Source organism: Tachyglossus aculeatus, unplaced genomic scaffold (assembly GCF_015852505.1).
Source record: "Tachyglossus aculeatus isolate mTacAcu1 unplaced genomic scaffold, mTacAcu1.pri scaffold_82_arrow_ctg1, whole genome shotgun sequence".
In the NCBI taxonomy this organism is placed as follows: Eukaryota; Metazoa; Chordata; class Mammalia; order Monotremata; family Tachyglossidae; genus Tachyglossus; species Tachyglossus aculeatus.
Window position 1 is genome coordinate 351,303 of NW_024045094.1, and position 26,904 is coordinate 378,206.

The window sequence follows — 26,904 nt, forward strand, 5'->3', positions numbered from 1 at the left end:
TAGGCCTCTGCTACATTTCTACAACAGTACCCCAGCCTCTGCTACATTTCTACAACAGTACCCCAATCCATTGTCAACTCCTGGACCGGTGACACCTCCATCTCCTTTCTGGGTTGTGTCTCGCAGCTCTTCCTACTGGTCACGTTTGCTGCTTCAGAGTTTTTTTTCCTCACTGCAATGTCTTAAGGCCGCTATGCCGCCATCTGCTCCCCGCTGCGCTATGAGCTCATCATGAATGAAACAGCCTGTGTGTGCATACTAGCAGAGTCATGGCTCAGTGGGGTTCTGGTTGGAATCTTGCTTTCAGCTTCTACCTTCTCCCTGACCTTCTGTGGGTCCAATGCTGTCCAGCAGATCTTCTGTGACGTCCCCCCTCTGCTAAAGATCTCCTGCTCCGAAGTCCACATTACCATTGATGTGAACGTGGCTGCTGGGTTCTTCTTCGCTGCTGTCTGCTTCACTTACACTTTCCTCTCCTACGTCTTCATCTTCCCAGCCGTGCTGAGGATGCCATCCTCCGAGGGCCGAACAAAAGCCTTCTCCACCTGCCTGCCCCATCGCACTGTCATCCTCATTTTTCTCTATACCACAGCATTTGCCTATCTCAGACCACCTTCAGATTCGCCCTCGGCTCTGGTTCTGCTGGTTTCCATGTCCTACACCGTGGTGCCCCCCACTGTGAACCCCCTTATCTACAGCCTGAGGAACAGGGAGCTGAAGGCTGCCCTGGGCAGAATCCTAAAGGGGACATTCTTCCCCCAGCATCCATCCTGGGACAAAATGTCTGTTTCCAGGTACCAATAATCCCCACCACTCTTTAAAAGAGGAATTGCCCTTAGACATAACAATATATACCACTGACCCAGAGTCCCAAAGAACAAGTCTGGATAGTCAGGATTTGTCCAGGTTAGAGTGGTTGGCTGATAAGATTAAGTCTTATCTTGAGAGGAGACAGGGGCATTCACTGATGGAACTCTAGTTTCCAGAACAGGGGTGAGTAAATCATCACAACAGGAGGAGCCATTTCCATATAATTCTTCCTCAAGCCAGGAATTTCTCCTTCCCATCATCCCATTCTCAAAACCTCAGTTCCCTGCCCCAACCCACTTAGCCTGGGGGAGGATCAGAGGATGGAATCAGAGGAATCTCTTGCTCTCTCGAGCTTTGAAATTAGAACATGTCAGAGAATGAAATCGATCAATTTACGGATTGAATGAGAAACTGATTGTCCAAGGTGGTATATGAGATGAAGCTGAAACCACGCAGTTGATGTAGATTGTCAGTAACTTTAGAAGTAGTTGTGATGTTGGGATGCAGATGCTGTTGTTTCCATGGGAACCCCGGGGTGCAGCACCATTCTCTAGCTTTAGGGACTGGGCATTTATCTCCACAGGACCTCAGGGACCTCACAGGCAGAGGTTTTTGGCATTGGCCAGGACACGAGGTCCCACCTGAGTTGGCCCTCCAGGGGTTCCCTGCGGAACAGTGGCTGCTTCATCTTTGGGAATGGGGTACTCTCTGGAGATCACCTCCCTGCCCATAGGAGATCAGAGAGGGGCTGAAGTTGCCATGCTGTCCCTTCTTTCAATCAATCAATCAATCAATCGTATTTATTGAGCGCTTACTGTGTGCAGAGCTCTGTACTAAGCTCTTGGGAAGTACAAGTTGGCAACATATAGAGACAGTCCCTACCCAACACTGGGTTCACAGTCTAAAAGGGGGAAACAGAGAACAAAACCAAACATACTAACAAAATAAAATCAATAGAATAGATATGTACAAGTAAAATAAATAAATAAATAAATAGAGTAATAAATATGTACAAACATATATACATATATACAGGTGCTGTGGGGAAGGGAAGGAGGTAAGATGGGGGGATGGAGAGGGGGACGAAGGGAGAGGAAGGAAGAGGCTCAGTCTAGGAAGGGCTCCTGGAGGAGGTGAGCTCTCAGTAGGGCCTTGAAGGGAGGAAGAGAGCTAGCTTGGCGGATGGGCAGAGGGAGGGCATTCCACGCCCGGGGGATGACGTGTGCTGGGGGTCGATGGCGGGACAGGCGAGAACGAGGCACGGTGAGGAGATTAGCGGCAGAGGAGCGGATGGTGCGGGCTGGGCCGTAGAAGGAGAGAAAGGAGGTGAGGTAGGAGGGGGCGAGGTGATGGAGAGCCTTGAAGCCTAGGGTGAGGAGTTTCCACCTGATGCGCAGATTGATTGGTAGCCACTGGAGATTTTTGAGGAGGGGAGTAACATGCCCAGAGCGTTTCTGGACAAAGACAATCCGGGCAGCAGCATGAAGTATGGATTGAAGTGGGGAGAGACACGAGGATGGGAGATCAAAGAGAAGGCTGATGCAGTAGTCCAGACGGGATAGGATGAGAGCTTGAACGAGCAGGGTAGCGGTATGGATGGAGAGGAAAGGGCGGATCTTGGCAATGTTGCGGAGCTGAGACCGGCAGATTTTGTGACGGATTGGATGTGAGGGGTGAATGAGAGAGCAGAGTCGAGGATGACACCAAGTTTGCGGGCTTGTGAGACGGGAAGGATGGTAGTGCTGTCTACAGTGATGGGAAAGTCAGGGAGAGGTCAGGGTTTGGGAGGGAAGATAAGGAGTTCAGTCTTGGACATACTGAGTTTTAGATGGCAGTCAGACATCCAGATGGAGATGTCCTGAAGACTGGAGGAGACACGAGCCTGGAGGGAGAGAGAGCAGGGGCTCTCTCTGATATGCTGCCCCAGTGAGTGTGACCCGGGGGAGGAGGAGGCAAAGACCATGATGGGGATGCAAGAGATGGAGCCATTCAGGTGAAATGCTCACGCACGGGGCCAGTGTCGGCCTTTGGGGCAGAGCTACCTCCCCAGAGGGGCAGATGGGTTTTCAGGAGGGTAAGTATTTGACAGTGCAGTGGCCCAAACCATCACTCATCTCCCCTTCCTCATCCACCTCCATCCAGCTAAAATGGAAGCCGCTTGCCTGGCTGGGGCCCTTCAGCACAGGGTTGGCACTTCAGCCAGTAGTGGGCCCTGGATGTCAGAAAATGTTTCCGGTGGGAAATGACAGGGAGGAAATGAGAGAATGTGATTGGTTCTAGACCAACAGCACTATCTTCAACTTCTCAGTGCAGGAATGCCGGATGAACGCAATGGAGGTAAGAGATTCTTTCCTTCCCTCCTAGATTTACCAGTCTGCTGGGCTAGACCGGTCGAAAAGAATTTACAGCTAGGGGGAAATAAGAAGGGAAAGGTGGATGCACAGCTTAATAAGTGCTTACATAGTCATGTGAATCTATCGGTATGGAAGAGCTGTGAGCAGTTGCAAATGTGTAAATGCAGAGGTGGCATCTGGGCTGATACGGCATGGGGAGGAAACATTAATCTGGGCAAGCTTGAAGGGAGAGGGAGATTCAGGCAGAAGGAAGGATCTAAGCCGTGTGTTGGAGAAGGGAATGTCCTTAGAGAGGCACAGGGAGCAGATCTGTTTCTAAGGGCTGGAGGGGAGTTGGTGAAGAGGGAAGGGAAACACAGAGGAGAACACCGGTCAAAAGCCTTGAAGCTAGTGGCAAGGAGTTGATTGGAGTCAACCAGATTTCAGTCTGTTTCATTTTCCTCTGAGAACCGCAGTCAGATTTGTTGTGTTGGCGGCTGTTTGTGTATCCAAGGTGGGGCAGGGAAGGCAGTGAGCAAACTTTGGCTGGCGGAGGGCTGGAGGGGAGGAGGAGAAGGGAATCTTCTCCCATCACCTTCCAGGTAAAAAGTGTGTCTGAGCCCAGGGAGAGGTAAACAGTAGTGGTAGCAGTAAGGGGACCTGAGTTCAAATCCTGACTCTGCTATTAATTCATTCATTCAATCTTATTGATTGAGCGCTTACTATGTGCAGAGCTCTGTACTAAGCCCTTGGAAAGCACAATTTGGCAACAGATAGAGAGAATCCCTACCCAAAAATGGGCTCGGGGACCTGGGTGCTAATCCTGGCTCTGACCCTTGTCTGCTGGGTGATGCTGGGCAAGGCACTTTGCTTCTCTGTGCCTCGGAATACCCCATCTGTAAAATGGGAATTGAGACTGAGCCCTAGATGAGATAGGGACTGAGTCTACCCAATTTTCTTGTATCTTCCCCAGTGCTTAGTATACTGCCTGGCACCTAGAAAGCACTTAGCAAACACCATTTTTTAAGAAAAGTATTTATTGAGCACCCACTTGAAGCGGTGTATTGGACTAGGTGTTGGCAAAGTTTGAAAGCAAGTGACCCATTGCTTGTCTACAAGGAGATGAAAATAAAAATACTTACAGCAGTGAGAATTCATTTGTTGATGAGTGTAAAGAGGATGCAAGTCACCACATTCAAGCCAGAGTATCCTGTAGGAATGATATGGGTTAAGGTGCTGGGAAATTAATTAGGGGAAGCTGGTTAAGGGTGGTAAGATTTAGCAGGACTCTGAATGTGGGGAAAACTGTGGTCTGTCTGATATGGAAAGGAGGAGGGAAGTCCCTTTGGTAAGTCACTTCAATTCTCTGTGCCTCAGTTATCTCATCTGTAAAATGGGGATTAAGACCGTGAGCCCCATATGGACTGAATATGGACTGTGTCCAACCTGATTAACTTGTCTCCACCCCAGTGACTAGTACAGTGCCTGGTAATAATAATAATAAGGATGGCATTTATGAAGCGCTTACTATGTGCAAAGCACTGTTGTAAGCACTGGGTAAATAGTAAGCTCTTACCATGTACCAAAAAAAAAAAAGAAAAGAATTCCTGGCCCAGGCCAGGGGAACAGTGAGTCAAGGGATGGAGATGGGAGAATCAAGAGTGAGTTACAGCTTGAAGGTTGGCTTGGGAACAAAGAAGAGGAACTGAATGGAGGAGATGGACAGGGGCTGGGGGAGTGGGGTGGGGGGTCTCACATGGTAGAAAGCCTGGAAGCTGATTGTGAGGTGTTTTTGTTTCATGTGAAAAGATACATGGGGCATGTGAAAGGTTTCGAAGAGAGGAGAGTTGCTGTCTTAGCGATGCTTTGTCTTGTCTTATACTGTCGAGTCGTCTCCGACCTATCAATGGGCACATCTCTCCCAGAACACCCCATTCTCCATCTTCAAATTTATCCATAGAGTTTTCTTGGTAAAAATACAGAAGTGGTACACCATTGCCTTCTTCCCTGCAGTAAACCTGAGTCTCCGCCCTCGACTTTCTCCCTTGCCGTTGCTGCCCAGCCTGAGTGAGTTTTGAGTTGTAACAGTTTGCCTTCCACTCACTAGCCACTGCGCAAACTAGGAATGGAATGGCTCTGCTTCTGCTTGACTCTCCCTCCCATAGCCAAAACTGGAAGAGTACTGGAAACTCTCCAGGTATGATTCTGAGTCGGGGGAGTGATGCTTTAGCAAATAGTTAAATGAGTAAATGAGTGGCTAAATAGGTGTGGGTTTGTGTGGTTGTGTGTGTTTATGTGTAAGTAACTGCAGTCAGTTGAATCGTGTGTGTGTGTGTGTGTGTGTGTGTGTGTGTGTGTACCTGAGTGGCCGTGTGTGTGTGTGGTTGCGTATATCTCCAAGATAAGTGTGTTTACATATGAGGGTGTCTTTTTGTCGAAGTATTATAAAATCATCAAGAGCAGTTCATAGCCATCATGTGCATCTCTTGATAATAATAATAATAATAATGGCATTTGTTAAGTGCTTACTATGTGCCAGGCTCTGTTCTACGTGCTGGGGGGGATACAAGGTAAACAGGTTTCCCCACATGGGGCTCACAGTCTTAATTCCCTTCTACAGATGAGGGAACTGAGGCACAGAGAAGTGAAGTGACTGGCCCAAAGTCACTCAGCTGATAAGTGGCAGAGCTGGAATTAGAACCCATGACCTCTGACTCCCAAGCCCGTGCTCTTTACACTGAGCCACACTTGCTAGCTATGTGACTTTGGGCCAGTCACTACACTTCTCTGGGCCTCAGTTACCTCAACTGGAAAATGGGAACGCAATCCCTGATCTCCCTCAGTCTTAGACTCTGAGCCCAGGTGTGGGACAGGGACTGTATCTGACCCAGAAAAAGTTTCTCTACCCTGGCACTTAGTACAGTGCATGGTACGGAGTAAATGTTTAACAAATACCACACCTTTAATAATAATGAATAATTATGGTATTTCCTAAGTACCAGGCAACGTACAAAGCGCCGGGGTGGATACAAGCAAATCAGATTGGACACACTCCCTGACCCATGTGGGGCTCACAGTCTCAATCTCATTTGACAGATAAAAAGCTTATCTACCTGAAAAGGGACTTGAACCCTGGACCCTCAGATTAAAAGTCTGATGCTCTACCGACTGAGCTATCTGGGCTCCTCTCTGGCCTTCTCCTATCTGCAATTTATTTTAGTTTCTGTCTTCTCCACTCATAATGATAATTGTGGTATTTATAAATATATTGCAGTAGACTGATCAAAATATTGAGGGCAGGGTTCAGCGCACGATAATCGAGTCAGACACAGTGTCCATCTCCCGTGGGGCTCAGGGTCTAAGTTGAATGGAGAATTATTGAATCCCCATTTTACAGATGAGGGAACTGAGGTAGAGCAAAGTTACATGCCTAAGGTGACACAGCAGGAACGCGGCAGAGCCTGGATTACACATCAGATCCTCTGACTCCCGGGCCTGGGATCTTTCCACTAGGCCCTGCCACAATAGAATGGAAGCACCATAAGGGAAAGGATCATATGAACATTAGCTCCGGTGGTCACGCCACAAAACCACAACAAGGAGGCACTCAGAAGTTCCCCAAAGCAGGATTATTGTTGTCACACATCAAGAAAGGCACATCCATGGATACACTCTCCAGAACTACTAGAGAATAAACCCACAACAATACCACCACCCTCATATCAATTGGTCTCCAGTATTAACACTGGATGTCCAACCGTTCTCTATGTTACCCGTGTCCCATCTTGGCTGTTGATGAGGTCATCCAGCCCTCATGCCACTGTTGCAATCTGGCAAGTGATGTCTCCTCAAATTGTCCTCTGTACTTAGACACAGTTACTTTATTTCCACTGTAGACTTCAAGCAAACCTTCCTCCCCTTCCATCTCTCTGTCATGCTATAAATCTGTCACTCTAATCTAGAACCTTGAAGGACTCTAGCTGTCTAAGCACCATCTTCCCATAGAGCACAACATACAGTTATAAATTATGAAGCATACCACAGTCAGTTATGTTTAGTTACATTCTATACAGTATTGTGCAACATAGACTTGCAAGCCTTGGGAGTATGCACTTTGCCGCATACTATATTCTATATTTTATTGTTGTTGCCGTTTCTCTGCTGTTGCCCCTTTTTATTCACCATACAATCGACAGTCATATTAGTCCCCCCTCTAGACTGTAAGCTCCTGGTTGTCAGGGAATGTGTCTACTAACTCTTTAGGATTGTACTCTCCCAAGGGCTTAGTACAGTGCTTTGCAAACAGTAAGTGCTCAGTAAATGACTCTGCTAGATTACTTGATGGGTAAATACCCCTGCCCCTCTCAGGATCACACGTGGAGAGTTTCCAGTACCCTACCAGTCTCGGCCAAGGGAGGGAGAATCCAGCAGAGGCATACCCATTCCATTCACAGCTGGGGCAGTGGCTAGTGAGAGGAAGGCAATCAGCTCCAAGTCAAAAGGCACCTGTTCTGGGCAGCAGTGGCAGGGGAGAGAGTCGAGGGTGGAGACTCAGGTTTACTGGGTGGAATAAGGCAATGGTAAACCACTTCTCCATTTTTACCAAGAAACCTCTATGGATCCACTACCAGAACGCTTGCAGATGGAGGTGGGCTGTGCTGGGAGAGATGTGTCCATGGAATCGCTACGGGTTGGAGACGACTTGACAGCATAAGACGAGACATGCTAGACCCCTGCACATATTAATTCTATGGAACGCTATAGGTGATAAATAAATCCAATGGATTGATTTAGTTCTAAGGGAAGTTGTGTTGATTCCTTCATTGATGCTATCAATCAATCATATTTACTAGGCATTTATCATCTGTGGCGCACTGTACTAACTGCTTGAGTACAATTTGATATGGTTGGTAGACATGTTCCCTGCCCTCAAGTAACTTATGGTTTAGAGGGAAAGCCAACGTTTCTAAATTGAAGTGTCTCTCTTCCTTTGCAGGGAGTCAACGTCAACTCCCAGAAATGACCAACGTCTCCACTGTGACTGAGTTCCTCCTCCTGGGGTTCTCTGACATCCGGAAGCTGCAGCTGCTCCATGCCACGCTGTTCCTCCTTGTCTACCTAATGGCCCTTCTGGGGAATCTCCTCATTGTTGCTGTCACCACCCTCGGCCAGTGTCTCCACAACCCCATGTTCTTCTTTTCAAAAACCTGCCCTTCGTAGACCTCTGCTACATTTCTGCAATGGTACTCAAATCCATTGTCAGCTCCCTGACCAGTGACAGCTCCATCTCCTTTCTGGGTGGTGTCTCACAGCTCTTCCTACTGATCTTCTTTGGTGCTTCAGAGCTATTTGTCCTCACTGCAGTGTCTCATGACCACTATGCCGCCATCTGCTCCCCCTTGTGTTATGAGCTCATCATGAACAAAACAACCTGTGTGCGCTTAGTAGCAGCATCATGACTCAGTGGGGATCTGTTTGGAGTCTGGCTTTCAGCTTCTACCTTCTCCCTGAACTTTTGTGGGTCCAATGCGGTCCAGCAGTTCTTCTGTGACGTCCCCCCTATGCTGAAGATCTCCTGCTCTGAGGACCACATTGCCATAAATGTGAGTGTGGCTATTGTGATAGTCTTAGATGGCACACCTGGTTTCTTTTCATCATCTTCTCCTATGTCCGCATCTTCTCAGCTGTGCTGAGGATGCCGTCTTCCGAGGGCCGAATCAAAGCCTTCTCCACCTGCCTGCCCCATCTCACTGTCATCATTTTTCTCATTACCGGAGCATTTGCCTATCTCAGACCACCTTCAGACTCACCCTCGGCTCTGGATCTGCTGGTTTCCATGTCCTACACCGTGGTGCTCCCCACTGTGAACCCCCTTATCTGCAGCCTGAGGTACAGGGACCTGAAGGCTGTCCTGGGCAGGATCCTAAAGGGGACATTCCCCCAGCATCCATTCTGGGACAAAATGTCTGTGTCCATGTACTAATAATCCCCTACCACCCCTTTAAAAGAGGAATTGCCCTTAGACATATCCACATATATCACTGACCCAGAGTCCCAAAGAACATGTCTGGATATTCAGGATTTGTCAAGGTCCGGGAGGTTGGCTGATAAGATTAGGTCATGAGTGGCAAGGCATTCTCTAGGAAGCCTCATGGCTCAACGGCATGTGAATGGGTGTCACATGACCTGAGTTCTAATCCCAGCTCGGCCCCTGGCCGGCTGTGTGACCTGGGGTTGGTGTCTTACCATTCCTGGGATCTTAGTTCCTCTTACATGCTGAGCCCCTGTGGGACAGGAAACGTGTCTCTTTGGACTGTAATTTCATCTTCCTACCTCCTTCTCCTCCCCACAGCACCTGTATATATGTTTGTACAGATATATTCCTCTATTTTACTTGCACATATTTACTATTCTATTTATTTTGTTAATGATGTGCATTTAGCCTTAATTCTATTTATTCTGATGATGTGATACCTGTCCACATGTTTTGTTTTGTTGTCTGTCTCCCCCTTCTAGACTGTGACCCCGTTGTTGAGTAGGGACCGTCTCTATATGTCACCAACTTGTACTTCTCAAGCGCTTAGTACAGTGCTCTGCACACAGTAAGCACTCAATAAATACAATTGAATGAATGAATGAATCTTTGGGCTGTAAACTCATTGTGGGCACGGATTGGATCTACCAACTCCATTGTATTGTACACTTCAAAGTGCTTAGTACAATGTAATGCACACAGTAAACACTCAACAAATACCATTGATCGATTGAATTATTTATCATCACGTGGCACAGACTTTGACACAGAAATTGTTAACACCGAATAATAAAAATAATTATAATCATCGTGTTTGAAAAGCAATAGAGACAATCACTGAGGGATCTCCATGCATTCAATTGTATTTATTGAGCGCTTACTGTGTGCAGAGCACTGGACTAAGCACTTGGGGAGTACAAGTCAGTAACATATAGAGACGGTCCCTACCCAACAACGGGCTCACAGTCTAGAAGGGGTAGACAGACAACAAAACAAAACATGTAGACAGGTGTCAAAACTGTCAGAATAAATGGAATTATAGCTATATGCACATCATTAACAAAATAAATAGAGTAGTACATATGTACAAGTAAAATGAATAGAGTCATAAATCCTTACAAATATATACAGGTGCTGTGGGGAGGGGAAGGAAGTAGGATGGGGGGGATGGGGTCGAGGAGAAGAAAAAGGGGGCTCAGTCTGGGAAGGCCTCCTGGAGGAGGTGAGCTCTCAGTAGGGCTTTGAAGGGAAGAAGAGAGCTAGCTTGGCGGATGGGCAGAGGGAGGGCATTCCAGGCCATGGGAAGAACGTGGGCCGGGGGTCGACGGCGGGATGGGCAAGAACGAGGCACAGAGTGGAGGTTAGTGGCAGAGGAGTGGAGGGTGCAGGCTGGGCTGTAGAAGGAGAGAAGGGAAGTGATGTAGGCGGGGGCGAGGTGATGGAGAGTCTTGAAGCTGGGAGTGAAGGGTTTTTGCATGATGTGTGGGTTGACAGGCAACCAGTGGAAATTTTTGAGGCCGAGAGTGACATGCCCAGAGTGTTTCTGTACTGAGAAAATCTGGGCAGCAGAATGAAGTATAGGCTGAACCAGGGAGAGACAGGAGGATGGGAGATCAGAGAGGAGGCTGGTGCAGTAATCCAGTCGGGATAGGATGAGAGATTAAACCAGCAAGGTAGCAGTTTGGAACTCCAATTTCCAGAACCCAGGTTAGTAAGTCATCACAACAGGAGGAACCATTTGCTTCTTATTCTTTCTCAAGCCAGGAATTTCTCCTTCTCATCATCCCATTCTCAAAGCCTCAGTCCCCTGCCCCACCCAACTCAGCCTGGGGGCAGATCAGAAGATGTATTTAGAGGAATCTCTTGCTCTCTCAAGCTTTGAAATGATAAGGTGTCAGAAAATGAAATTGAACAATTGACTGACTGAATGAGAAGCTTACTGTCTCAGGTGGTATATGAGATGAAGCTGAAACCACCCACAGTTGATGTAGATTGTCAGTAATATTAGAAACAGTTGGGATGTTGGGATGCAGATGCTGTTGTTTCCATGGGAACCCTGGGGTGCAGCACCATTGCTGCAGCTTTATGGACTGTGCATTTATCTCCGCAGGACCACAGGGACCTCAGAGGCAGAGGATTTAGGCATCGACCGGGACACGAGGTCCCACCTGAGTTGATCCTCCAGGAGTTCCCCACGGATCAGTGGCTGCTTTATCTTTAGGGATGGGGGACTCCCTAAAGAACATCCCCCTGCCCACAAGAGATAAGAGAGGGGCTGAGGGTGCCATGCTGACCCTTCCTTCATAGACAGCTACACCCAAGAACTGGAGTGGAGAGAGGACCATCCCAAGCTAGCAGAGGTCGGAGCCCTACAGCCTTACGCTGCCCCAGTGAGTGTGACCAGGGAGTGTTGGAGGGGGAGGGAGAGACCATGATGGGGATGCAACAGATGGAGCCATTCAGGGGAAATGCTCACACACTTGGCCAGTGTCAGACTTTAGGAGAGGGCAACATCCTCAGAGGGGCAGGGGGGCTTTCAAGAGGGTACGTATTTGACAGTGCAGTGGCCCCAACCATCATTCATCTCCCCTTCCTCATCCACCTCCATCCAGCTAACATGTCCAGCTGGGGCCCTGCTACACAGCGTCAGCATTATGCTGTGGTCACCTCGGCCAGGAGTGGGTTCTGGATGTCAGAAAATGTTTCTGGTGAGAAATGACAGGGAGGGAATGTGAAAGCGTGATTGGTTCTAGAACACGAGCACTATCATCAACTCTTCCATACAGAAATGTTGGGTGAACACAATGGAGGTAAGAGATTCAATCCTTTCTCTCCTGGACATACCAGTCTGCTGGGCAAGACTGATCCAAAATAATTTACAACTAGGGGGAAATAAGCATGAAGATGTGAATGCACAGCTTAATAACTTCTTCCATAGTAATGTGAATCTATACGTAGGGAAGAACTCTAAGCAGTTGTGAATGTGTAAATGCAAAGGTGGCATCTGGGCTGATTTGGCATGGGGAGAAGAAACATTAATCTGGGCAAATTTGGAGGGAGAGGAAGATTCGAGCAAAAGGAAGGATCTGAGCCATGTGTTGGAGAAGGGAATGTCCTTGTAGAGGCACAGGGAGCAGATCTGTCTCCAAGGGCTGGAGGGGAGTTGGTGAAGAGGGAAGGGAAGCATGGAGGAGAACACTGGTTAAAAGCCTTGAAGCTAGTGGCAAGGAGTTGATTGGAGTCAACCAGACTTCAATCTGTTTCATTTTCCTCTGAGAACCACAATCTGATTTGTTGTGTTGGTGGCTGTGTGTGTAGCCAAGGTGGGGCAGGGGAGGCAGTGAGCAAACCTTGGCCGGCAGAGGGCTGGAGGGGAGGAGGAGAAGGGAATCTTCTCCCATCACGTTCCAGGGAAAAAGTGTGTCTGGGCCCAGGAGAGGCAAATAGTAGTGGAAGTAGTAAGGGGACCTGGGTTCTTATCCTGACTCTGCTATTAATTAATTCATTCTTTCAATCATATGTATTGAGTACTTACTATGTGTAGAGAACTGTACAAAGTGCTTGGAAAGTACAATTCAGCAACAGAGACAATCCCTACCCAACAATGAGCTCGGGGACCTGGGTTCTAATCCTGGCTCTGCCCCCTGACTGCTGGGTGACATTGGGCAAGGCACTTTGCTTCTCTGTGCCTCAAATACCGCATCTGTAAAATGGGAATTGACTGAGCCCTAAGTGCTCAGTAAATACCATTGTTTGATTAATTGATGGGAACATACCCCTGCCCCCTCTCAGGATCACACCTGGAGAGTTTCCAGTACTCTACCATTCTCAGCTAAGGGAGGGAGAGTCACGCAGAGGGATTCCCATTCCATTCCTAGCTTGGGCAGTGGCTAGCGAGTTGAAGGCAATCTGCTCCAAGTCAAAAGGCACCTGTTCTGGGCAGCAGTGGCAGGGGAGATAGTCGAGGGTGGAGACTCAGGTTTACTGGGTAGAAGAAGGCAATGGTAAACCACTTCTCTATTTTTACCAAGAAAACTCTGTGGATACAGTACCAGAACACTTGCCGATGGAGGTGGGGCATTCTGGGAGAGATGCGTCCATGGAGTCACTATGGCTCAGAGGCGAATCAACGGTATAAGTCAAGACGTGCCAGACTGCTGCACATATTAGTTCTATTGAACACTACAGGTGACAGATACATACGACAGGTTGATTTAATAATAATGATGATGGTATTTGTTAAGCGCTCACTATGTGTGAAGCACTGTTCTAAGCACTGGCAAACTCCAAAAGGAATTACTGTTGATTACTTCATCGATGCTAACAATCCATCATATTTATTAAGCACGTATGGTATGCAGAGTCTACCTACTAGACTGTAACTTCCTGGTGGGCAGGAAAATATCTGCCAACTCCATTGGACTGAACTCTCCCAAGCATTCATTCATTCAATCAATCGTATTTATTGAGTGCTTACTGTGTGCAGAGCACTGTACTAAGAGCTTGGGAAGTACACAGGTCGGCAACATAGAGAGACGGTCCCTACCCAACAACGGGCTCACAGTCTAGAATGGGGAGAAAGACAACAAAACGAAACATGTGGACAGGTGTCAAAATTGTCAGAATAAATAGAATTGAAGCTATAATAATAATAATAATAATGGCATTTATTAAGCGCTTACTATGTGCAAAGCACTGTTCTAAGCACTGGGAAGGTTACAAGGTGATCAGGTTGTCCCTCGTGGGGCTCACAGTCTTAATCCCCATTTTACAGATGAGGTAACTGAGGCACAGAGAAGTTAAGTGACTTGCCCAAAGTCCCACAGCTGACAACTGGCGGAGCTGGGATTTGAACCCCTGACCTCTGACTCCAAAGCCCGTGCTCTTTCCTACTGAGCCACGCTGCTTCTCTATGCGAATCATTAACAAAATAAATAGAATAGTAAATATGTACAAGTAAAATAAATACATCTGTACAAATATATATACAAGTACTGTGGGGAGGGGAAGGATGTAGGGCAGGGGGGATGGGGATAAGGAGAGGAAAAGGGGGGCTCAGTCTGGGAAGGCCTCCTGGAGGAGGGGAGCTCTCAGTAAGGCTTTGAAGGGAGGAGGAGAGCTAGCTTGGCGGATGTGTGGAGGGAGAGCATTTCAGGCCAGGAGAAGGATGTGGGCCGGGGGTCGATGGTGGGAAGGGCAAGAACGAGGTACAGTGAGGAGGTTAGCGGTAGAGGAGCGGAGGGTGTGGGCTGGGTTGTAGAAGGAGAGAAGGGAGGTGAGGTGGGAAGGGGGTGAGGTGATGGAGAGCCTTGAAGCTGAGAGTGAGGAGTTTTTGCTTGATGTGTAGGTTGACAGGCAGCCACCAGAGATTTTTGAGGAGGAGAGTAACATGCCCAGAGCGTTTCTGCAGAAAGATGATCCGGGCAGCAGAGTGAAGTATAGACTGAAGTTCAGAGAGACAGGAGGATGGGAGATCGGAGAGGAGGCTGATTCAATCGTATTTATTTAGCACTTACTGTGTGCAGAGCACTAAGGCTGATGCAGTAATCCAGTGGGGATAAGATCAGAGATTGAGCCAGCAAGGTAGCGGTTTGACGGAGAGGAAAGGGCGGATCTTGGTGATGTTGCGGAGGTGAGACCAGCAGGTTTTGATGACGGATTGGATGTGTGGGGTGAACGAGAGTGCCGAGTCGAGGATGACACCAAGGTTGCGGGCTTGTGAGATGTGGAAGGGTGGTAGTGCTGCCTACAGTGATGGGAAATTCAGGAAGAGGGCAGGGTTTGGGAGGGAAGATAAGCAGTTCAGTCTTGGACATACTGAGTTTTAGATGGTGGGCAGACATCCAGATGGAGATGTCCTGAAGGCAGGAGGAGACACGAGCATGGAGGGAGGCAGAGAGCAGGGGCAGAGATGTAGATTTGGGTGTAATCAGCGTAGAGATGATAGTTGAAGCCGTGGGAGCGAATGAGTTCACCAAGGGAGTGAGTGTAGGTAGAGAACAGAAGGGGACCAAGAACTGACCCTTGAGGAACCCCTACAGTAAGGGGATGGGAGGGGGAGGAGGAGCCCATAAAGGAGACTGAGAATGAATGGCCGGAGAGATAAGAGGAGAACCAGGAGAGGACGGAGCCTGTGAAGCCAAGGTTGGATAGCGTGTTGAGGAGCAGGGGATGGTCCACAGTGTCGAAGGCAGCTGAGAGGTCGTGGAGGATTAGGATAGAGTAGGAGCACTTAGTACAGTGCTCTGCACACATTAGGAAGAAGCAGCGTGGCTCAGTGGGAAAAGCCCGGGCTTTGAAGTCAGAGGTCATGGGTTCAAATCCCAACTCCACCAACTGTCAGCTGTGTGACTTTGGGCAAGTCACTTCACTTCTCTGGGCCTCAGTTCCCTCATCTGTAAAATGGGGTGAAGACTGTGAGCCCCACGTGGGACAACCTGATCACCTTGTATCTCCCCAGCGCTTAGAACAGTGCTTTGCACAGAGTAAGCGCTTAATAAATGTCATTAAAAAGAATTGAGTATTCAGTAAATGCCACTGAGCTATTGCTTGATGTGTTCAGACCCCTACATGTATCAATACTATTGAACTCTATAGGTGATCAATGAATACAACTGCTTTATTTATTAAAATGGGAATCAATCATATTTATTGATCACTTACAGTGTTTAGAGCGCTGTACTAAGTGCTTGGGAGGGTACGCTATGATATAATTTGTAGAAGTGTTACCTGCCCAACTTACAGACTGGAGGGAATGCCAATGTTTCTGAATTGAAGTTCCCCTCTTCCTTTCCAGGGAGTCAGCATCACCTCCCAGAAATGACCAGCATCTCCACCATGGCTGAATTCCTCCTCCTAGGGTTCTCTGACATCCGGGAGCTGCAGTTGGTCTATGCCACGCTGTTCCTCCTTGTCTACCTAGCGGCCCTTCTGGGGAATCTCCTCATTGTTGCTGTCACCACCCTCGAACAGCGTCTCCATGCCCCCATGTACTTCTTTCTCAAGAACTTGTCCTTCATAGACCTCTGCTACATTTCTACAACGGTACCCAAATCTATTGTCAACTCCTTGACCAGTGACAGCTCCATCTCCTTTCTGGGTTGTGTCTCCCAGCTCTCCCTAGTGATCTTCTTTGGTGCTTCAGAGTTTTTTGTCCTCACTGCAATGTCTTATGACCGCTATGCCGCCATCTGCTCCCCACTGCACTATGAGCTCATCATGAACGACACAGCCTGTCTGTGCATACTAGCAGCGTCATGGCTCACTGGGGGTCTGTTTGCAGTCTTGTTTTCAACTTCTACCTTCTCACTGACCTTTTGTGGGTCGAATGCTGTTCAGCAGTTCTTCTGTGACGTCCCCTCTCTACTGAAGATCTCCTGCTCTGAAGTCCACATTGCCATTGACGTGAGTGTGGCTGTTGGGTTAGTCTTAGATGCTGTCTGCTTCATTTACATCATCCTCTCCTATGTCTTCATCTTCTCAGCTGTGCTGAGGATGCCGTCCTCCGAGGGCCGAACCAAAGCCTTCTCCACCTGCCTGCCCCATCTCACTGTCATCATCATTTTTCTCTTTACCGCAGCGTTTGCCTATCTCAAACCACCTTCAGACTCACCCTCTGCTCTAGATATGTTGGTTTCCATGTTCTACACCGTGGTGCCCCCCACTGTGAACCCCCTTATCTACAGCCTGAGGAACAGGGATCTGAAGGCTGCTCTGGGCAGGATCCTAAAGGAGACATTCTTCCCCCAGCATCCATCCTGGGACAAAATGTCTGTGTCCATGTACCAATAATCCCCTACCCCGCCTTAGAAAAGGAATTGCTGTTAGACATATCTTGGTGTCATCCTCGACTCCACTCTCTCGTTCACCCCTCACATCCAAGCCATCACCAAAACCTGCCGGTCTCACCTCAGCAACATTGCCAAGATCCACCTTTTCCTCTCCATCTAAACCAATACCCTGTTCGTTCAAGCTCTCATCCTATCCCGTCTGGATTACTGTATCAGCCTCCTCTCTGATCTCCCATCCTCCTGTCTCTCCCCACTTCAATCCATACTTCACGCCGCCGCCCGGATTGTCTTTGTCCAGAAAGGCTCTGGGCATGTTACTCCCCTCCTCAAAAATCTCCAGTGGCTACCAGTCAACCTACGCATCAGGCAGAAACTCCTCACCCTCAGTTTCAAGGCTCTCCATCACCTCATCCCCTCCTACCTCACCTCCCTTCTCTCCTTCTAACAGCCCAGTCTGCACCCTCTGCTCCTCTGCCGCTAATCTCCTCACCATGCCTCGTTCTCACCTGTCCCGCCATCGACCCCCAGCCCACGTCATCCCCCAGGCCTGGATTGCCCTCCCTCTGCACATCCACCAAGCTAGCTCTTTTCCTCCCTTCAAGGCCATACTGAGAGCTCACCTCCTCCAGGAGGCCTTCCCAGACTGAGCCCCCTCCTTTCTCTTTTAGACTGTGAGCCCACTGTTGGGTAGGGACTGTCTCTATATGTTGCCAACTTGTACTTCCCAAGCGCTTAGTATAGTGCTCTGCACACAGTAAGCGCTCAATAAATATGATTGATTGATTGATTAATGGATTTCTCTCCCTCTCCTCCCCCTCTCCATCCTCCCCACCTTACATCCTTCCTTACCTCCTTCCCCTCCCCACAGCACCTGTATATATGTATATATGTTTGTATGTATTTATTACTCTATTTATTTATTTATTTTATTTGTACATATTTATTCTATTTATTTTATTTTGTTAATATGTTTTGTTTTGTTCTCTGTCTCCCCCTTCTAGACTGTGAGCCCACTGTTGGGTAGGGACTGTCTCTATATGTTGCCAACTTGTACTTCCCAAGCGCTTAGTACAGTGCTCTGCACACAGTAAGCACTCAATAAATACGATTGAATGAATGAATGAATATATACCACTGAACCAAAGGCCCAAAGAACAACTCTGGATATTCAGGATTTGTCAAGATCCAGGAGGTTGGCTGATAGGACTAGGTCGTGATTGACAATGCATTCCCTAGGAGGCTTCATGGCTAAATGGCACGTGAATGGGTGTCACATCACCTGAGTTCTAATCCCAGCTCGGCCACTGGCCTGCTGTGTGACCTGGCCTTAGTGTCTTACCATTCCTGGGCTCTCACTTCCTCTTACACTCTGAGCCCTTGTGGGACAGAAAACGTGTCTGATTGGATTGTAATTTCATCTTTGGGCTGCAAGCCCATTGTGGGCACTGATTGAATCTACCAACTCCACTGTATTGTACTTTTCAAAGAGCTTACTACAATGTTCTGCCCACAATAAACACACAACACATACCATCGATCGATTGAATTATTTTGTTTCTGCTTCATCACGTGGCACAGACGTTGACACAGAAATTGTTAACACTGAATAATAAAAGTGATAATAATCATAATAATGGTGTTTGAAAGTGGACAGAGACATTCACTGATGGAACTCTAGTTTCCAGAACCCAGGTTAATGCATCATCGCAACAGGAGGAGCCATTTCCATCCTATTCTTCCTCAAGCCAGGAATTTCTCCTTCCCATCATCCCATTCTCAAAACCTCAGCCCCCTGCCCCACCCCACTCAGCCTGGGGGAGAACCATAGGATGGATTCAGAGGACTGTCTTGGTCTGTCTAGCTTTGCAATCAGAAGGTGTCAGAAAATGAAATCGTTCCATTGACTGATTGAATGAGAAGCTCTGCTTCTCGTGTATCACCTGTAACCACCTGTAACGCAGTGGCCTCGTTATCTCTGGGGACGGGGGACTCTCTGGAGAACATCTCCCTGCCCACAGGAGATCAGAGAGGGGCTGAGGGTGCCACACCAACCCTTCCTTCATAGCCGGCTGCATCCAAGAATGCCTAGATTGATTTGAAGTTCAAATTCAAGTACAAGTTGGCAACATATAGAGACAATCCCTACCCAACAGTGGGCTCACAGTCTAGAAGGGGGAGACAGAGAACAAAGCAAAACATATTAACAAAATAAAATAAATACAATAAATATGTACAAATAAATAAATAAAAAGTAATAAATACATACAAACATATATGCATATATACGGGTGCTGTGGGGAGGGGAAGGAGGTAAGGCGGGGGGGATGGGGAGGGGAAGGAGGTAAGGTGAGGGTGGGGAGGGGGGAGGGGGAGAGGAGGAGGGGGCTCAGTCTGGGAAGGCCTCCTGGAGGAGGTGAGCTCTCAGTAGGGCCTTGAAGGGAGGAGAGCTAGCTTGGCGGATGTGGGGAAGGAGGGCATTCCAGGCCAGGGGAATGACATGGGCCAGGGCTCGACAGTGGGACAGGTGAGAACGAGGCACGGTGAGGAGATTAGCGGCAGAGGAGCAGAGGGTGCGGGCTGGGCTGTAGAAGGAGAGAAGTGAGGTGAGGTAGGAGGGGGCGAGGTGATGGAGAGTCTTGAAGCTAAGGGTGAGGAGTTTTTGCCTGATGTGTAGTTTGATTGGTAGCCACTGGAGATTTTTGAGGAGGGGAGTAACATGCCCAGAGCGTTTCTGGACAAAGACAATCCGGGCAGCGGTGTGAAGTATGGATTGAAGTGGGGAGAGACAGGAAGATGGAAGATCAGAGAGGAGGCTGATACAGTAATCCAGACGGGATAGGATGAGAGCTTGAACGAGCAGGGTATTGGTTTGGATGGAGAGGAAAGGGCGGATCTTGGCAATGTTGTGGAGGTGAGACCGGCAGGTTTTTGTGATGGCTTGGATGTGAGGGGTGAACGAGAGAGCGGAGTCAAAGATGACACCAAGGTTGCGGGCTTGTGAGACGGGAAGGATGGTAGTGCCGTCAACAGTGATGGGAAAGTCAGGGAGAAGGGAAGGTTTGGGAGGGAAGAGAAGGAGTTCAGTCTTGGACATGTTGAGTTTTAGATGTCGGGCAGACATCCAGATGGAGATGTCCTGAAGGCAGGAGGAGATGCAAGCCTGGAGGGAGGGAGAGAGAGCAGGGGCAGAGATGTAGATTTCCTCATCCACCTCCATCCAGCTAACATGGAAGTCGCTTCCTGCCCGTGGCTGTGCAGCACAGCATCCGCATTATGCTGTGGTCACTTCGGCCAGGAGAGGGACCTGGACATCAGAAAATGTTTCTGGTGAGAAATGACATGGAGGGAATGGGAGGGTGTGATTGGTTTTAGACCAGGAGCACTATCATCAACTCCTCCATGCAGGAATGTTGGGTGAACACAATGGAGGTAAGAGATTCAATCCCTTCCCTCCTGGGCTTACCAGTCTGCCGGTGCTAGACTGACTCAAACGAATCTACAGCTAGGGGGAAATAAGAATGGAAAGGTGGATGCACAGATTAATAAATGCTTAGTAATGTGAATCTATAGGTAGGGAAGTGCAATGAGCAGTTCTGAATGTGTAAATGCAGAGGTGGGATCTGCCCTGATTTGGCATGGGGAGAAGAAACATCAATCTAGGCAAATTTGAAGGGAGAAGGAGATTCGGGAAGAAATAAGTATCTAAGCCATGTTTTGGAGAAGGGAATGTCCTTTTTCATTCATTCATTAATTCTGTCGTATTTATTGAGCGCTTACTGTGCGCAGAGCAGTGTACAAAGTGCTTGGGAAGTACAAATCGGCAACATATAGAGAAGGTCCCTACCTAAATACGGGCTCACCATCTAGAAGGGGGAGACAGACAACAAAACAAAACAAGTAGACGGGTGACAATACCAACGGGATAAATAGAATTATAGCTATATACACATCATTAGTGAAATGAATTGAGTAATAAATATGTACAAATATACACAAGTGCTGAGGGGAGGGGAAGGGGGTAGGGTGGCGGGAGCGGGGAGGATGGGGAGGGGAGGAGGAGGAGAGGAAAAGGGAGAAGATCTATTTCCAAGGTCTAGAGGGTAGCTGGTAAAGACAGAAAGGGAAACAAGGAGGACACCGGTCAAAAGCCTTGAAGCTAGTGGCAAGGAGTTGATTGGAGCCGATCAGGCTTCAGTCTGTTTCATTTTCCTCTGAGAACCACAATCAGATTTGTTTTGTTGGCAGCTGCATTGTGTATCCAAGGTGGGGCAGGGGAGGCAGTGAGCAAACCTTGGCTGGCGGAGGTCTGGAGGGGAGGAGGAGAAGGGAATCTTCTCCCATCACATTCCAGGGAAAAAGTGTGTCTGGGCCCAGGGAGAGGCAAACAGTAGTGGTAGTAGTAAGGGGCCCTGGGTTCGAATCCTGCCTCTGCCATTCATTCATTCATTCATTCAATCATTGATTGAGTGCTTACTGTGTGCAGAGCACTGTACTAAGCACTTAGAAAGTACAATTTGGCAACAGATAGGTACAATCCCTACCCAACAACCGGCTTGGGGACCTAGGTTCTAATCCCGGCTCTGCCCCTGTTTGCTGTGTGACATTGGGCGAGTCCCTTTGCTTCTCTGTGCCTCAGATACTGCCTCTGGAAAATGGGAATTTAGAATGAGTCTCACATGCTAGAAATCCTTGAAGATAATTATGAGGTATTTTTGTTTCATGTGAAAAGATACATGGTGTCAGTGAAGGGTTTGGAGGAGAGATGTTTGAGCACTTCTTTGTCTTCTCTTATGCTTTCGTGTCATCTCTGACCCATAGCGACTGAATGGACATACCTCTCCAGGACGGCCCCATTCTCCAACTGCAAATGTTCTGGTAGTTCCATAGAGTTTTCTTGGTAAAAATACACAAGTGGTTTACCATTGTCTTCTTCCATGCAGTGAACTTGAGCCTCCTCCTCGACTATCTCCCATGACACTGCTGCCCAGTGCAGGCAAGTTTTGACTTGCAGCAGATTGCCTTCCACCCGCTAGCCACTGCCCAAGCTAGGAATGGAACGGGTTTGCCGCTGCTTAACCATCCGTCTGGTAGCCGAGACTGGTAGAGTACTGAAAACTCTCCAGGTACAATTCTGAGTTGGGGGAGTGATGCTTTAGCAAATAGTTAAATGAGTAAATGAGTGGCTAAATAGGTGTGGGTTGGTGTGACTGGGTGTATTTATGTGTAAGCAGCCACAGTCAGTTGAAAGGAGTGTGTGTGTGTGTGTGTGTGTGTGTGTGTGTGTGTGTGTGTGTGTGTGTGTGTGTGTGTCTGAGTCACTGGCTGGGGCCCCGCAGCACAGCGTCAGCATTATGCTGCGGTCACTGCGGCCAGAAGTGGGTCCTGGATGTCAGAAAATGTTTCTGGTGGGAAATGACAGGGAGGGAATGAGAGACTGTGATTGGTTCTAGACCACCAGCACTATCATCAACTCCTCTATGCAGAAATGTCTGGTGAACATAATGGAGGTAAGAGATTCAATCCCTTCCCTCCTGGACTTGGCAGTCTGCTGGGCTAGACTGAGCCAAAATAATTTACAGCTAGGGGAAAATGAGCATGAAAATGTTAATGCACAGCTTAATAAGTTCTTACATAGTGATGTGACTCTATAGGCAGGTTAGAGCTATGAGCAGTTGTGAATGTGTAAATGCAGAGGTGGCATCTGGCGGATTTGACATGGAGAGAAGAAACATCAACCTGGGCAAATTTGGAGGGAGAGGGTGATTCGGGCAGAAGGGTGGATCTTAGCCATGTGTTGGAGAAGGGAATGTCCTTGGAGAGGCAGAGGGAGAAGATCTATCTCCAAGGGCTGGAGGGGAGTTGGTGAAAAGGGAAGGGAAACACTGAGGAGAACACCGGTAAAAAGCCTTGAAGCTAATGGCAAGGAGTTGATTGGAGTCAACCAAACTTCAATCGGATTCATTTTCCTCATTTGTACAATAGCTTGTGCAGTGGCTAGCGAGTGGAAGGCAATCTGCTTCAAGTCACAACGCACCTGTTCTGGGCAGCAGTGGTAGGGGAGAGAGAGAGTCAGGCTTACTGGGTGGATGAACGCAATGGTAAACCACTCCTCTGTTTTTACCAAGAAAACTCTATGGATACAGTATCAGAACGCTTGCAGATGGAGGTGGGGCATTCTGGGAGAGATCCGTCCATGGAGTCACTATGGGTCGGAGGCGAATCGACAGCATAAGTCAAGACATGCCAGACCACTACACATATTAATACTATTGTACACTACAGGTGACAAATAAATACAACAGGTAGATTGAATGATAATGATGATGTAAAATGGGGATTAAGACTGTGAGCACACACACCCCCACCCCGTGGGACAACCTGATCACCTTGTATAATCCCCAGCACTTAGAACAGTGCTTTGCACATAGTAAGTGCTTAATAAATGCTGTTATTATTATTATTATTATCATTATATTTGTTAAGTGCTCACTATGTGTGAAGCACTGTTCTAAATGCTGGCAAACTCCAAAAGGAATTAGTGTTGATTCCTTTATTGATGCTATCAATCCATCGTATTTATTAAGCATTTATGGTATGCAGAGTCTACCCACTAGACTGTTACCTCCTGGTGAGCAGAAAAATATCTGCCAACTCCATTGGATTGAACTCTCCCAAGCACTTAATACAGTGCTCTGCACACAGTGAGTATTCAGTAAATACCATTGAGCTATTGATTGATGTGTGCATACCCCAACATGTATTAATACTGTTGAACTCTATAGGTGATCAATGAATACAACTGCTTTATTTATTGAAATGGGAATCAATCCTATTTATTGATCACATACAGTGTGTAGAGCACTATACCAAGTGCTTGAGAGTGTACAATATGATATAATTTGTAGAAGTGTTACCTGCCCAAAAGGAACATACAGTCTGGAGGGAATGCCAATGTTTCTAAATTGAAGTTCCCCTTTTCCTTTCCAGGGAGTCGGCATCACCTCCCAGAAATGACCAACATCTCCACGGTGGCTGAATTCCTCCTCCTGGGGTTGTCTGACATCCGGGAGCTGCAGCTGGTCTATGGCACGCTGTTCCTCCTTGTCTACCTAGCCGCCCTTCTGGGGAATCTCCTCATTATTGCTGTCACCACCCTCGACCAGCGTCTCCACACCCCCATGTACTTCTTTCTCAAGACCTTGTCCTTCATAGACCTCTGCTACATTTCTACAACGGTCCCCAAATCCATTGTCAACTCCTGGACCAGTGACAGCTCCATCTCCTTTCTGGGTTGTGTCTCGCAGCTCTTCCTAGTGATCTTCTTTGGTACTTCGGAATTTTTTGTCCTCACTGCAATGTGTTATGACCGCTATGCCGCCATCTGCAAACCGCTGCACTATGAGCTCATCATGAATGAAACAGCCTGTGTGTGCATATTAGCAGCGTCATGGCTCAGTGGGGGTCTGCTTGGAGTCTTGTTTTCAGCTTCTACCTTCTCCCTCACCTTTTGTGGATCCAATGCTGTCAAGCAGTTCTTCTGTGACGTCCCCCCTCTGCTGAAGATCTCCTGCTCTGAGGTCCACATTGCCATTGATGTGAGTGTGGCTACTGGGTTCTTCTCGGTTGCAGTCTGCTTCATTTACATCACCCTCTCCTACGTCCACATCTTCTCAGCCGTGCTGAGGATGCCATCCTCCGAGGGCCGAACCAAAGCCTTCTCCACCTGCCTGCCCCATCTCACTGTCATCATCATGCTTTTCTTTACCGCAGCACTTGCCTATCTCAAACCACCTGCAGACTCGCCCTCGACTCTAGATCTGCTGGTTTCCGTGTACTACACCGTGGTGCCCCCCACTGTGAACCCCCTTATCTACAGCCTGAGGAACAGGGACCTGCAGGATGCCCTGGGCAGGATCCTAAAGGGGACATTCCTCCGCATCCATTCTGGGACAAAATGTTTGTGTCCATGTACCAATAATCCTCTACCACCCCTTAGAAAAGGAATTGCCCTGTGACAGAACGATATATACCACTGACCCAGAGGCCCAAACCACAAGTCGGGATATTCAGGGTTTTTCCAGGTCAGGGAGGTTGGGTGATAGGACTAGGTCTTATCTTGAGAGGAGACAGGGGCATTCACTGATGAAACTCTAGTTTCCAGAACCCAGGTGAGTAAATCATCACAACAGGAGGAGCCATTTCCAAATAATTTTTCCTCAAGCCAGGAATTTCTCTTTCCCATCACCCCATTCTCAAAACCTCAGTCCCCGCCCCACCCAACTCACCCTGGGGGAGGGTCAGAGGATAGAGTCAGAGGAATCTCTTGATTTCTCGAGCTTTGAAATCAGAACGTGTCAGCAAATGAAATCGATCAATTTACGGATTGAATGAGAAGCTGATTGTCTAAAGTGGTATATGAGATAAAGCTGAAACCACACATTGTCAGTAACTTTAGAAGTAGTTGTGATGTTGGAAGGCAGATGCTGTTGTTTCCATGGGAACCCTGGGGTACAGCACCATTGCTCTAGCTTTAGGGACTGGGCCTTTATCTCTACAGGACCTCAGGGATCTCACAGGCAGAGGTTTTTGGCATCGGCCAGATCACGAGGTCCCACCTGAGTTGATCCTCCAGGGGTTCCCCATGCAACAGTGGCTGCTTCATCTTTGGGAATGGGGGACTCTCTGGAGGTCATCTCCCTGCCCATTGAAGATCAGAGAGGGGCTGAGGTTGCCATGCTGTCCCTTCCTTCCTAGCCAGCTGCACCCAAGAACTGGAGTGGAGAGAGGTCCATCCCAACCCAGCAGAGGTCAGAGCCCTCCAGCCCTACACTGTCCCAGTGATTGTGACCTGGGGGGTGGAGGAGGAGGAGGCAAAGATCATGATGGGGATGCAAGAGACGGAGCCATTCAGGTGTAATGCTCACACATGGGCCCAGTGTCGGACTTTGGGGCAGGGCTACATCCCCAGAGGGGCAGATGGGTTTTCAGGAGGGTAGGGTTTTGACAGTGCAGTGGCCCCAGCCATCATTCGTCTCCCATTCTTCATACACCTCCATCCAGCTAAAATGGAAGCCGCTTGCCTGGCTGGGGCCCTTCAGCACAGGGTCGGCACTTCTGCCAGGAGTGGGTCCTGGACGTCAGAAAATGTTTCTGGTGGGAAATGACAGGGAGGTAATGAGAGAGTGTGATCGGTTTTAGACCAACAGCACTACCATCAGCTCCTCAGTGCAGGAATGTCGGGTGAACGCAATGGAGGTAAGAGATTCATTCCTTACCTCCTGGATTTACCAGTCTGCTGGGCTAGACTGATCCCAAAGAATTTACAGCTAGGAGGAAATAAGAATGGAAAGATGGATGCACAGCTTAATAAGTGCTTACATAGTCATGTGACTCTATCGGTACGGAAGAGCTGTGAGCAGACAGACATCAATATAAATAAATTACAGGTAAGTATATAAGGGCCGTGGGGACTGGGCACTTAGTACGTGCTATTGGGCAGGGCACTCGGTACGTGCGGAGCATTGTCCTAAGCTCTTGGGAGAGTTCACTACGACAGAATTAGGGGACCGATTCCTTGACAATAACTATGTTCCAGGCTAGAGGGGGAGAGAGACCAAAGCCCTTAGGTTTGGGCAGGAGTCTCCCACGGCCTCAAATGGGCCGAATCCCCATCGGACTCTCCGCCATCTAAATGTCAGACTCCTCCGTGGGCTCCATAGGGAGGCAGAGTGGCCTAGCGGAGAGAGTGGCGGGCTGGGAGTCAGGAGACCCAGGTTCTGATCCCGGCTCCGCCACTCGCCTGCCGTGGGGGATGTTGATCTTTCTGGGCTTCACTTTCCTCATCTGTAAAATGGGGAGAAGACACTCGCTCTCCCAACCGCTTAGACTGTGGTAGTCTTTGTAGACTAGAGGAGCAGTGTGGCCTAGTGAATACAGC

General features: G+C 48.3%; 2 protein-coding genes, 3 non-coding genes and 1 pseudogene across 5 annotated transcripts; 4 read left to right on the top strand and 2 right to left on the bottom strand.

Annotated features, from left to right (window-relative positions):
* The window catches only part of LOC119924111, a 43,386-nt pseudogene extending 35,220 nt beyond the window's left edge, over positions 1-8,166 (top strand).
* LOC119924162 lies at positions 5,221-5,358 on the bottom strand. The gene has a single exon (XR_005449058.1). It is a non-coding gene; the product is annotated as a small nucleolar RNA SNORA7 (small nucleolar RNA).
* TRNAK-UUU lies at positions 6,254-6,326 on the bottom strand. The gene has a single exon. It is a non-coding gene; the product is annotated as a tRNA-Lys (tRNA).
* Positions 8,167-12,959: 4,793 nt separating the features above from the next.
* LOC119924163 lies at positions 12,960-13,097 on the top strand. Its single transcript, XR_005449059.1, has one exon. It is a non-coding gene; the product is annotated as a small nucleolar RNA SNORA7 (small nucleolar RNA).
* Positions 13,098-16,161: 3,064 nt separating this feature from the next.
* Positions 16,162-16,968, top strand: LOC119924112 (olfactory receptor 14A2-like; the record flags this gene model as incomplete). The annotated part of the gene is made up of 1 exon (XM_038743158.1): positions 16,162-16,968. A coding segment is annotated over one exon (807 nt), but the record flags the coding sequence as incomplete, so codon positions are not given.
* Positions 16,969-21,938: 4,970 nt separating this feature from the next.
* Positions 21,939-24,982, top strand: LOC119924090 (olfactory receptor 14A16-like). The gene is made up of 2 exons (XM_038743146.1): positions 21,939-21,964; positions 23,959-24,982. The coding sequence occupies exons 1-2, from the start codon at positions 21,939-21,941 to the stop codon at positions 24,980-24,982; spliced, it is 1,050 nt and encodes a 349-aa protein (XP_038599074.1).
* The last annotated feature ends 1,922 nt before the right edge of the window (positions 24,983-26,904 follow it).

Bases quoted from the DNA above. Each gene is read 5' to 3' on its own strand.
- LOC119924090 (XM_038743146.1), top strand. From the start codon at position 21,939: ATGACACTGCTGCCCAGTGCAGGCAA. The intron at 21,965-23,958 runs GTTTTGACTTGC...CTTTCCAGGGAG, and splicing joins CTGCTGCCCAGTGCAGGCAA to TCGGCATCACCTCCCAGAAA.